The sequence below is a fragment of the Tympanuchus pallidicinctus genome, unplaced genomic scaffold (assembly GCF_026119805.1).
Source record: "Tympanuchus pallidicinctus isolate F22 unplaced genomic scaffold, pur_lepc_1.0 scaffold15, whole genome shotgun sequence".
Lineage (NCBI taxonomy): Eukaryota > Metazoa > Chordata > Aves > Galliformes > Phasianidae > Tympanuchus > Tympanuchus pallidicinctus.
Window position 1 is genome coordinate 10,618,014 of NW_026294669.1, and position 12,869 is coordinate 10,630,882.

General features: G+C 42.5%; 2 protein-coding genes across 2 annotated transcripts in view; one reads left to right on the forward strand and one right to left on the reverse strand.

Annotated features, from left to right (window-relative positions):
- The window catches only part of SLC49A4 (solute carrier family 49 member 4), a 58,378-nt gene extending 54,162 nt beyond the window's left edge, over positions 1 to 4,216 (reverse strand). Inside the window, exon 1 of the mRNA XM_052676294.1 lies at positions 3,778 to 4,216. Coding sequence (XP_052532254.1) covers positions 3,778 to 4,138 — 361 coding nt within the window. The 5' untranslated portion in view covers positions 4,139 to 4,216. The remainder of the gene's footprint in view (positions 1 to 3,777) is intronic.
- A 68-nt stretch (positions 4,217 to 4,284) lies between these two features.
- The window catches only part of HSPBAP1 (HSPB1 associated protein 1), a 33,416-nt gene continuing 24,831 nt past the window's right edge, over positions 4,285 to 12,869 (forward strand). Inside the window, exon 1 of the mRNA XM_052676293.1 lies at positions 4,285 to 4,445. Within this exon, the coding sequence (XP_052532253.1) occupies positions 4,409 to 4,445 (37 nt within the window). The 5' untranslated portion in view covers positions 4,285 to 4,408. The remainder of the gene's footprint in view (positions 4,446 to 12,869) is intronic.

Sequence of the window (12,869 nt, forward strand, 5' to 3'; positions counted from 1 at the left end):
TCCATTAAATTAGTTTAATGTAAATTATCATAAATTATTTCCCTCTTCATTGCCTTTTCTTGATTACACGGGAACATAATGAAGACTGATATTATATATTACTTCTGTGTCTCACATTGCGACTATGAACTTAACTCATAAGACGACCAGCAGACCAGATCCATAACTCAAGTATTTAAGCTTTAGATTCCAAGAGGAGTTGAGAGATAGAAACACCCTAATGGACCCGTACATGTGTTCAGAGTTCCCAGGAAATACTCCAGGCACAAAACATCCTTAACAACTCGAGCATCGGGTGACAAGCTGTGGCTAATTTTAATCTTGTAAACACCAAGGGTCCATCCAACAACACACTGAAATCATTTCCCATTTGATTTAATTCATACTGATTCTCTGAAGATAATGATTATTTTAAAAGGGCTCCCTTATCCTATTGCTAAAGGAAACATATCCAATGTGACATTTTGCTCCGCTGCACGCACACTTCTTGACCTTTCTTTACCAAGAAACAAAACAACAAGAACAATAAAAACCCCCCTCCTGGAAAATGGCATATACTGAAAAATGACATTAGCAAACATAATTCCTCCTTTCAACACACAGCCAGCCCAGTCCAAGACCGGGAAACGTTATGGGTACCACCTCTGCCCCTACGACAGCACTCTGAAAAACAGAGCTTGGAAAGCTGTTGCCAGCTTCCCAAGGCAGAGGATAGTGGTGCAGGCGTACACTCAGGCAGGGGAACAGGGCTCAAACCCAAAGAACTTCCAGCTGTGAGCCCTGCTAAGTGTCTGAAAAGTAACGCATTTCTAAGAACATGAGCTCGGCAACACTGCAAATGATATTTCAATTTACACACCCCAGCAAAATACCATGCGAGTGCTAAGGCTTTGAAGACTCATTAAAATGCTGCATTATCACCCTTCACAGAAGCTCGTCTATTCCTACCAAATTTGCTCAGACTGTATTTTGCTAATGCAGTCTCATGAAGATCATCACTACAGGTGAAAACTCACTCTCAATTTTCAAAGAGCCAGGAAATCACTACAGGTCTACAGAACGCATCTGGTGAGCCAAGAGGGAGGAGGTCACAAAAAAAAGAAAGCCCGTTCAGGTTAAGAAACCAAAAAAGCATAATGGGAGCATCTCAGACTCCTACTATCCAAAATACAGTAACAATGGTTGCTTGTTCAGCACATCTTTTACTAAAAATAAATGCTGCTATCCGCTCTTCCCAGGAACACCCCATGCTTCTCTGAAAAGCTGTGCTACAGCTAAATCCCACAAGAAAGACTTCTACAAGTCACACTGTTAACATGCCTACTGCAGAATATTCAACCTTCCAACTTGAATTCAATTAAAAGGGGAAAAAAGAAACAGATTTCCATTTCAAGATATATGCTACACCAAACAAGTGAAAAACCAAGAAGTTAAACACTTTTGGACTTGATCTGAAGCACTGTAACACCAACTCACTTCTCTGACAGCAGGCAGCTCTGTACTGATACCTGGTAGATACACCTCTGACTGTGAAGCACAGGACTATCTAAAAGCAGAACCTCCTCTCACAGACCCTGACATGCATCATCCACAGTGTCATACTTCTGATACATGCCAGGTTTTAAATGTTGACACTTCACAAATACATTTTTTTCCTGACAGCTTCCTTACTAGCTAACTCCAATGACAGATGATTGAAGCCCAGAGAGTAAATGGTGCCGTCTCTCTATATTTTTGGTACAGAGAGTAAATTCAGTATAATGACAAACACTTGTACCCCTAAGCAAGTGAAATACTGCTCTTGCAAGGTCACACCCAGTCAACTTGACAGCCTCAGAGCCTTGCTCCTTCTGGGACACACATCCTACCCCTCCTGATGAGGCAGCACCAGTGGGATGGTGCAGAGCCAGGCATACTGGCACTCCTCACTCCATCAGGATAAGGAGAAAGCACTACATTCTCCAAGGGAATCTTCAGCAGCTCCAAAAACAGCATGAAATGCAACAGGGCCCCCACAAAACCTGCTGCTGCACAAAGGACATGCTGCGTATGAAACCAATGAACTAAGATTATCCATGAAGACTATAAAATGGAAATCTTGCAACAAGGACAGCAACATGGCAATAGCAATGAAATAGTTCATACGAGTATCTCCACTGACTGCAGAATTAAAACAATAACAAGGCAATTATTTAAGATATTCCAGTATTTTAACATCAATCAGAATCAACTCCATAGAAAATAAATTAAAATGCACACTCAGTTAGAATCGTAAAATCATTAAGGTTGAAAAGACCTCTTACATCACCTAGTGCAATCATCAGCCCATCCCTGCCATGCCCGTTAATCACATCCCTCAGTGTCACATCTCCAAGTTTTTGAACACCTCCAGGGACAGAGACTCCACCACCTCCATGGGCAGCCTGTTCCACAGCTTCACAGCCCTTTCTGAGAAGTTTTACCTAACATCCAGCCTGCTCCATCAGCACTAGTTCAAGTTCAGTTTCATTTCCTTTACAGCACAAGCAGAGCTGTCATTTTCATCATAGAAGATAAAATAACTAACTTGAATTTCAAGATAATTAACAACACTGTTACACAGCAATGTCTAAGTAGGCACTGTTGGCTTAAGCTCGAATTGCTTGAATGATGGCAGCAGAGCCACCATGGACTCATTTGGAGAATGTGTTTTCAGACCAACAGATTTCATTCCCCCAGTGTCACTTCAACTGTAGGAAAAGCAGTTCCAACCTCAAAGCATGAGCCTTCTCTGCTACATCTTTTCTCCCTCCCTTCACTACACACAAACGAGCTATTAAACCCTACATAAACAGAATGAGCAGCACTTAGCATCTCCTGATAGGGATCTATTTAAACTAGAATTAAAAGACTGAAAGTTTCTGTGGATTTAGGCCTAGAAGCTCAAACCTGCACACGTGTTTTGTCTCATCACCTCAGTGATCCCTAGGATGACTGGGCACAAACTCCAGGGGTCATGCAGAAGTTATGCAAATAGAAATGAGTTTATCAAGATGCAGCAGTCACCATGGGATGTTCTTAGAGGTCTTTTCCAACCTCAAGGGTTCTAAGATTCTATGAAACTATAGAATCATCATTTCACAGCAGAGAAAATCATGTAATCATAGAACCAACGAGGTTGGAAATGACCTCTAAGACCATCTACAGTCCAACCGTCCGCCTACCAACAATACAGCCCACCAACCATGTCTCTCAGTGCCACATCTCCATTTTTCCTGAACACCTCCAGAGATGGTGATTGCATCACCTCCCTGGGCAGCCTATTCCAATACCTCACACCATTGCTTCTGAGAAGAAATGTTTCCTAATATCCAACCTGAACCTCCTCTGGTGCAACATGAGGCCATTCCCTCTCACCCTATCGCTAACTTTACCTTAACAAACACCTTTACACAAAAACCTAAAAGCTGACTGTCAGAACACAGAATGAACACAGAATGCCACCATTTCCATGGCAAACACCTGCACACACGCCAAAGCAAAGAGACCAACACCTCCACGTGAACTTAAAGCTCCAAGCTCTGCAACATCTCCGAACACAGGCCTCACAAACTGCTTTCGACTCACTTATGCACGTGCTGCATCCCTAAAGCAGCACTCTCGATGCCCCTGGAGCATCAATCCTCACCGAGGTCACCTCACCCACCTTCACCGGCTCGCCCGGCCTCGCGGCTCTCAGCAGCCGGGCCCCGCCGCGTCCCCGCCCGACCCGGCCCCACCGCCCCCCGCAGCGCTCACCCTTCTTGTCCATCAGCCACATGAAGAAGAAGCAGGGCACGAAGCCGATGGGCCCCCAGAAGACGAGCAGGGCGATGTCCCAGCCGCTGAAACCGAAGGCCAGGCGGGCCGAGTTCTGGATGGGGCCCCAGCTGTTCCACACCAGGCCCTGCGAGAAGCCCAACAGCGAGAAGAGCAGCAGCACCAACCACCGCCGCCCGTACACGCGGCCCGCGGCCGGCGCCAACCGCCGAACGGGAACCGGCACGGCCGGGCCCCCCGCCGGTCCCCGAGGCTGCGGCCGCCGCTGCGCTGCCGGTGGGGGCGGCGGGGGCCGCAGGAGCGGCTGCCGCTCCTCCGCGCTGCTCCAGCCTAAGCCCATCTGCCGGGGCGGCCCGCCGGGGCGGAGGGTAGGGGGCCGGGGACGCCCGCACTTGAAGCCCGGAGCGCGGCGGCGCTGCCCCGGCCCGGCACAGCCGCATGCGCGGTCGGGGAGGGCCGGCGGCCGCCTCCTTCCTCCGGCGGCGAGGGGAGGAGGAAAGCGGTGCCGGGGAGGGGAGCGCGGCCGGGGGACGCCTCGTGGGGCCGCTTCGCTCCGGGCTAGGCCCGCTCGGCCGTCGGTGAGGGCGGTGCGGAAGGGAACTGAACGGCTATGGCCGGGGCGGACAGCGGCGGCCCCGCCGCGCCCGGTAGGTGCCCGCCGGCCCGGGGTGCGGCCCTGCTGGGCGAGAGACGCGGTTTAGTCAGCTCGTCTGCTGAGGCCTGGTGGCTGTGCCCCGGCTCCCGAACCCGCAGTTACTGCGGAAGGCCCGGCCTCATCTCGCACCGCAGGGTTCCAAGTAACCTTTTGTTTCGTTCCAGGAGACGAGTGCGTTAAGGCTTGAAGGGGGCTGTTTTGCGGTTGTGCCTCTTAGTATCTAGAAGTGCACGGGATGGATGGAGCGCACCTAAATGGGTGTCTGTGCCTCGCAGCTGTCAGAGCTGTGCTGTAATGAAGAGGATAAAAATCAGCTATGGATTGGATTGGAATAAAAACCCCACCAGGGTTCGGTTACTGCCTGCACGTAAATCCATTTTAAGAGAATTCAGATGAATATACGGCCGTGTGAGCTGCGCTGAGCTCATTAGGAACTATTATCGTTTAAATAGGCTGAAGTATATGTTCATTTAATTAGGTTGTATGAGTATTTATCTGTATATCTACCATCTGCACTTGTCATAAAATTAATGGCTCATACACTGCACAATGCTTCGTCTTCCCTTAAAAAATGACGTATTTCTGTTTGGCTCGCGTAGGAATTCTGTCACAAAGACTGGTTTGATAAATGCCCGTGTGCTTAATTGGGAAGAGCTAAATGGTGGGACCCACGCGGGCTGGTTTTAGATGGCAATGCTAATGCTGTAATTCTGATAATACATTGGCAGCACATGATTGAAATTCAGACATCGTGCCCAACCCACGGCTTTGCAGCCAAAACCACGTATTCCCATAAATACCCATCTCCCTCCCCTCCAGAAAACCCAAACATACAGACATTGCATATTGTTTAGCCCATCTAGTTCTGTTTGCTCGAGTGCGGGTCCATTTAGAAGCTGCAAACACTAAGGGTGGGAAAAGGAAACGAGTATCAGCTGAAATCATCAGAAATGTGATCAAAATGAAAGTAAGGTTTTAGCTAGAAAACTTCGGGATATTTTCAAGGGAAAATAAAGTTTATGCACAAATACATAACAGAAGAATGTAAAATGAATGCAAAGTAAAATTTAGGCTTGCCGTGTACAATTATGGTAACAAAAATAAAATACAGTAGAAATACTGGATGAGGTTCAGCCTTGATTATGACTGATGTGTATTCCGCAGTGTGTTGGGGTTCCAAGGCAGATTAATTCCCCGTTTTGCCTGGCAATCTTTATACTTTACTGCTTCAGTGTAGTTCAGCCCATGCCAAAATATTCTCTCAATTTAAAATGGCCATGTTAGTACTATAATTTAATTGATTTGGTGGCATCGTGCCAAAGACAAAGTGCTGTCATTTGCAGAAGTAAACAAAGTAAAAAAATGTTTTTCTCTGGACATTTTTCAATTAACTGTAGTAATTATAGTGATGTCTTGTTTATTCCAGTAGCAGAAATAAGGAAGGTGAGGCTTTGCAGTTCTTTAACTGCAAAACGTGCCTCTTGCCTCCAATACCTGCATAGAAAAATGAAAACTTGAATATAAGCAGGATAATTCTTTGATAACTTATCTAAGTCACTTCACCATATGACAGTTTTAAAGATATTTTGGCTCACGCATGAGCCAGCAGGACAGGGAGGTTTCTGAGAAACTGACAAAAGAAAGGGGGCATTAAAATAGACTTGGAAAATCTCGGTTTATTTACTATTGAATTAATCATGTTTTGAATAATTTATTTTAACTGCCTGATTCTAAATCGCTCCATCTTTCTCATAGCTTTACAACCCATACGCAGATCTTTCAGTCATGGCCTGACCTTTTCTGTTCCAGCTATTTAATTAACACAGCGTAATATTCTGTGTGAATTATTCTTGTTTGCAGGATATGGTACTGTTTAAATTTGTTAATGTAAAGGAGCAGTGCATTGTTGATAAACTGTTGGAAACCAAATTAGCTTTATCTTGCAGCTAGCTGATTGCATTATTTCACTCATGGGCATAATACTTCTCCAAATATGCTAATTTCACTCTTTTCACCGTGTGGTGACATTTTTACTGTTCTCATTACTGACATTTGTAATATGTGGGGTGGGGAAATCTTTTTTTGCTTTAACCTCATTATAATGTAGCTAAAGAGATTTGAATATTATCAGATGAAGTGCACATATTACTCAGGCAAGTGGAAAGGTTATTTCGTCTCCTGGCCCAGAACCTAAATGCCTGTAACAGGACTTGGATGGACTTAGGGCTTCTAGATTGAAAACTGTGATACAGAACACCATCCTGGTTATCAGCTACACAGCCACAATAGCATATCCATTGGTAGGTACCTCCATTTCAAACCTGAAAGCTCCCAAGGTTGCATCTCCATATTCATGCCTACCTGCCTATATCCAGTCTAAACCCTCTGGAATTCATCCTAAGAGGAGCTGGTGGCCTCTAGCTGTGATAGACTAGTAGTAATGGGAAAAAATTACATGACTGAAGCTGTTAGAGCTGCCAATTGCTCATCCCATCCCTGAGGCACACCCGGCTGATCCATTTAGGAATTGGCATCCAGACTGTGCTGCTTTCAGCTTGTCTTTAAAAAGATAAACTGAAGGTTTTTACACATTCGTTGTAACCCTGAGGCACCTGGAGAGCCTAATTCAGCTTAAACATTCCTATCGTGTAGCGGTTAAGCTGAGCAGTCCAGGAGGGTGTCCCCCATGAGGGAACTCCTAATATTTTGAATATTCCCTCCAGCATCCAAAAAGAGGTCTGTTTTCCAAGGATTTCCCTCAACTTCTTTGAGGCTTTGGTTGGAGTTGTGACAGTATGGTGTCAGAGTTCTCATGCATAGCACTTGAGTGGCAGAGTGATGCAATGGTTCTCTTCTTCACGTTCTGCCCTTGCACAGACCTTTGAAGAGTTATGGACAAATCCTGTCCTTCCCTCATGTTATTTTGACATTCCCTTCCTTCTGATTACACAACAGGATCTGCTCTGTTTTTGGCTTATTTTGGCATCTTCAGTCTGCAAGCTGTACCCTTCTCAACTTTCAGTGAGAGGCAGCTAGACTTCTAGCTCTACAGTCATCCAATGATTCCTTTATACTTTGAGACAAAATGTTTTTACATTACTTCCTTATTTTGTTTTGCTTTTCTGCTATCAAATAAAGGAAAATACGGAAGCTGGACAGTTTAAATTCAAATATCAGTATTTTCCAGTAGATATTCATTTTTACCTTTAGTCTGGAGCCTGTGCATGTCCACACTGTACAGTGACCATTACAGGGGAGATGATCATAGGTTTGTGCTTAGCCAGATCCCATTGCAGTGTCCTTTGGGTAGATGTGAGGTAGCTTATTGTTCTATGTGAAGTCTACTTTGGTGGTTGGCTAATAAAAGGCATCTCACCAGATTCCCTGTAGACCATGCTGTGGGTTCTTCAGCTCTTGAAAGTAATTTGCAAAAGTCAGATCCAGGTCTTGGGTATTTTAGAGAGGTTATGTGGGAGCAGAAGTTCAGTGGGCCATGGTCCGAATGTTCTTCCACTTCTTTCAGAGTTACTGAATAGTTCTTTTACCTTATTTGGAGCTCTAAGCAACTGCAAACAGTAGAATATTTTGCATCTCACAGTTGCATTAGGGAAATCAAACTCTGAAGATTGATGATTTCCTGTCTTTCTAAAAACCTGAGAATGATGGAAATGAGCTGGGTCACACCAGGATGCTAGGCCTGATTTGGGAATACAGAGTGAAAATCTGCACGTTTTCTTGAGCTGGGACTGCCTCAGTATTGGTCTCATAATCTCTCTGATGCCAGCAAGAAGAGCTAGTCAATTTGCTGTGGCACTGGTCTGTGCACTGTGTCGCTGGTGAACGTGTTTCTCATTTCTGATCAGACTTTGACATTGTTCTCCTGTTGTCTCACATCATAGCAGCAAGGAGCCACTCAGCCCTGCTGCAATGATCTCAGCGTTAGGATGTTTGCATATGCAGAATTCTGTTGTCTGGCCAGTCATGCACAGCTGTCATACAATAGGTATGCTATGACACCACTAACAACAGCTTGTTGTATGGAAAGTTGTGAAAGGAACTATTTTCAGAAGAAACAGAGTTTCTTCTGTGTTGAATATTTCTATTAAGAAACCTGTCTAACATTAATGAAAAGTTAAGATTGAACATCAAGTTACAAGAGCTTGGTGATTCAGATTTTAGTGAGCAGTGTTAGGTCAAATGTGTCCTTAGCCCTATGCTGTATTAGAGCAAGATTTTACATTCCTTATGTGAACTCCAAGATTCAAAACAAAACATAGAAAGAAGTTCTTAAAAGACAATTTCCCCTTTGTTTCTGGTAACAAGTACATAAGAAATACATCCCCAGTGCGTTGTTGGATGAGAACCTTTAGAAAAGCAAATAGCAACTTATAACAAAGGTTTAACTGACTTCTGCTTTAGCCATGACAAAAGAAGTAGTCTAAACAGATGTAGCAATAGCCAAGCTTTAGCTTTATTTCCTGTAATACTGGCAATCCCAGAATCTCATACCTCATTTGTGCACAGTAGTAATTGTGCACTTCAGAAACTTTCTGGAGGCTCACATGGTGAATCTTCCCAGTTTCTTTCAGTGTAATAATCTGTGTAATTCTAAAATATTTCTGTTAATCCTTCAAAGATATAATTTCATTTGGACAGTTATAACTCCAAAGGACTCTAGTTGGGAACTAATCAGACTGTACATTCTACATTCATAGTAATGAACAAAGTCCTGTATACTTCTGCCATTCCCTTTTGTCACATTCTAAAGGCTCAGTTGCATTATTGACTACTTACAGGAAAAATGTGTTTTTAGAATACTATTGACTGTTATTGACTACTTACTGCAGTAGCTTATGGGAAAGTGCTATATGTTACATTTCATTTCTTTTGTTGCTTCCACTTTGAAGTTCTTGTCAATTAAGTTTGCAGCACAGGACAACAATATACTCAGAATTTTCGGCACTGAATATTATGCAGTGTATTCATCAATTTAAGAGTAGTGCATTTGTATTTACTACTAACAAGGAATAGGAAAAGTAATAGAAATATACGTTATTTACAAGCAGATTATTTTTTTTCTTGGAAACATAGATGCCAGTTCTGTGGTGCATTAATTCCCTTACTTCCAAGCATAATGTTATACTCAGTTTGCATTAAATTTCTCACATTAGGAAGGTTGTGAAAAACATCTATGAGTGTCTGTGAAGTATTGGGAAGGAATAGGGGTGCTACCGAATTTGCCCAGCAGCACGAGTGTGATTTCCATGCCAAACAGGCAGAAAGGTGATTCTACAGTAGCCTGGCTTAAGAAAGAAGTCCACCCTGTTGGATAAACTCTTTTATATCCTGTTGGAAGGCTCTGGCTGAAGGCCATGGTCTTTTCCTTCAGAAGCAAATGAAATTCAATTTGTCTGACAAGTGCTGCAGTCTCATTATGCTCCACTGTACTTTCAGCAATTTTGCCAATAAGATGTATACAAAGATCATTGCAAATATATTTAATATCACTTATCTCAATTGTATGCCTTTTCATTTTCCTCATTTCGGGGGATGTGGAGGAGAAGGGGGAATTTGAAATGCCAGAGATGAAGGCAGGAGTTACAAGGACAACAGGGGAGAAGAAGGCATTTCTCGTACTAGAGGAGACCAGGAGAAGTGAGGTCTGTTCAGCACCTTGTTAACTTTGGACAGATGAAACTGCTTTCTGGAAGTGCAGTACAGCATGGGAGCAGAACAAACAGGACAGAAGCTTTCTAGGAAGAGACTCAGGGGATGTAGGAAGGAATTTCTTAAGTTCATGCATAATCTGCCAGTCCCTGCCAGTGCATTCAGCGTCCTGCCTCATTCTCCACCCTAAGAAGTCTGGTAGCAATTCCCTTTTCTGTATCTTAAGGACAGTTTGTGGTTTGAGGGCATAGCCCATGCTCTTATCTTCATGTCTTGAGTCACATGGGCTTGATGTAAGAAAAAGTGAGATGCAGGGTTGAAACGTGAATGCAAATACAGCTTCCTCTGCACTCCTAGAACTTTCCTGAGAAAGATAGACTGATCTTTTATTTTGTTCCCCTTGCTCAGTGGAGAACAAGGAAGGGTGTGCTTCCTTCAGGCTACCGGAGTCTTTAGGCGCCTGTCTTACGAGTGCAGAAGGGTGTTTGACCAGTATGTCCTGATAGGCTCCATGTAACAGCTATCCTACAGTAACCAAAATATCCATGCAAATCTAGTTTTGATGCCCCTGGGCTGAGCTACCTGTGCAGTGCTGCCATACCCAGAATCAAAAGTTGTAGTGGACAGCAATAAGTGGTCAGGAGGAAGTACTTGGCTGTTGGTATAATATATCCTGAAAACTACTTGTTTATATTTAGATGCACTGTTTGCCCAGATTAGTCTGATTATAGTGCATAATGTTGCAATCACATGAAGATTTTTTTTCATTTACAGCTTTAACGTACTGAGAAGTCATGAAGTCTGACCTTAAAACCAAGTCACTTCTCTTTGGTTTGGGGAATTCTGCCATCCCCCATTCCTAGTTGTTGGATTTGTAAGACTGTGGAAGTTAGATTTCTTGAGTGACTTGACTGCTCTGCATTAATCCCTTCAAAATACCAATTTTTTTCTTTTAATTTTTTATGCATTACACTTTTTTGTTTTAAAGAAATAAAGATGATGAAGCTTTACGGATTTGAAAGAAAAAAACAGAAATTGACAATGCTTATACCAAATATGCTATCAGGATTGCACTTCCTCTTTTAGAAAACAATTTTAATACCTCTCAATTAAATCATATATTTAAGCAGCAGGGTGTTTTGGCAGAAGCCAATTACCATTCACTAATGAACCCTCGTAGTTTGCTAAATTATTTTAAATGAATGAGAGTACATTTAGCTTTCTAGCGATAGTACATTTAACTTCTGAAACAACTTTGATCAAGTCCACTTTTCTTCAGACTGCCTGCTGTGCTAAACTCTTTATTCCCAAACCCCACTCAGTTAATCTGAAAAACTGTTAATCAGAAACATAAAATTAGTTTTCCTCTTAGAAACACAAAGTCTACTGGAAAGTACTTAGCAAATTCGTCACTATTCTTTTACCTCCTCTCAGTGCTGAAATCTGGCCGAGTCTTCATATTTGACAACACTGTAGGTAAAGATGACTGGAGAGCTTTGTTTTTTTAATTGGAAGATCTCTGTTTCACACTGTGTTACCTTTCCAAAGAACACCTACATGTTTCTCCAATTATTTGAGTTGTCACAGTTACAAAACTAGGGTAAAACTTGGTTCAGTTTTTCAGTTCCTGGTTGGATATTATACATGGCCTGCATAAAGTCACAACATTAGGGAAATGGTTCCTGCTTCTTTTGTAATGTGAAGCCGTGTCATTTGTTGAGTGTGATGGAAAGAACTAATTTAACAGTATTCTTCTTCTCTTTTGGATCAGAGTACAGCTGTGAGAATGAAGACTCCAGCTGTTGTTTTTTTTCTTTTCAGAAGGAATGTGCATTTCTGTCCTCTCCTGCTAGCCTCATGTCCTCCAAGAATTTCATCTGTAATACTCAGGGTTTGCCAAGGACATTTGGTCTCTCTGCTACATACTTTATTTATACGCATTTTGCTTATACACATCGGTGTCAAAAGTCAATACCCTTATACATGCTATTAAATCTCAGCTTTTCCCTAGGAATCGGTTGCTATCAACTCCACTTAATATCGAGAAACAGGAATCCAACTTGTGAGGTCTTTGTGAAGCTATGACAACAGCAGCAAAGGAAAAGATTATTATTATCATTTAAGATTACAAATGTTTCTGCTGATATCTCTTTCAAGAGATACCTATCTTCAGACCTTCTCTTTAATCTTTTACCACTCCTACAGTGTATAGTTCTTCCAGAAATCTGTGTTGATTGTCAGCAGAGTTGTCCAAATTATCAAAATATCTATTTGATGTAGTATATGATATTTACTTTTTATTGTGTGCCTTTTCAGTTCCAGGCATTTAGATATTCATGACAAATATTATGGGGAAAGAATTACGTTTAACTGTCGGTAGTTCTCACCAAGGAATACATAAAACTGAATCAAGACACTTAAAGATTCTTTCTACAAAATTGGCAAGAATCCCCATTTGTCTTTTCCAAAACAGTAATGTTTATTTATCTAATGCTTTAAATTTTCTAAAATGTTTTGAGTTCCGGTGCTGATTATATGAGCAGCGTGTGTATTGAATGTGATTATTTTATGTATATCAGGAAAAGATACACACTCATTTAACCACGACTGTAGTGCTACTTGAAGAGAGGAATGACTGCCGTTCTGAGGTGGACTGCTCGTATTCATTCATTGTTTCTATATATTTCTATATATTCTTTTATAGGGAAATAAGTTTACAGCTGAGTCAAATGTTGTGACGTGACAAAAA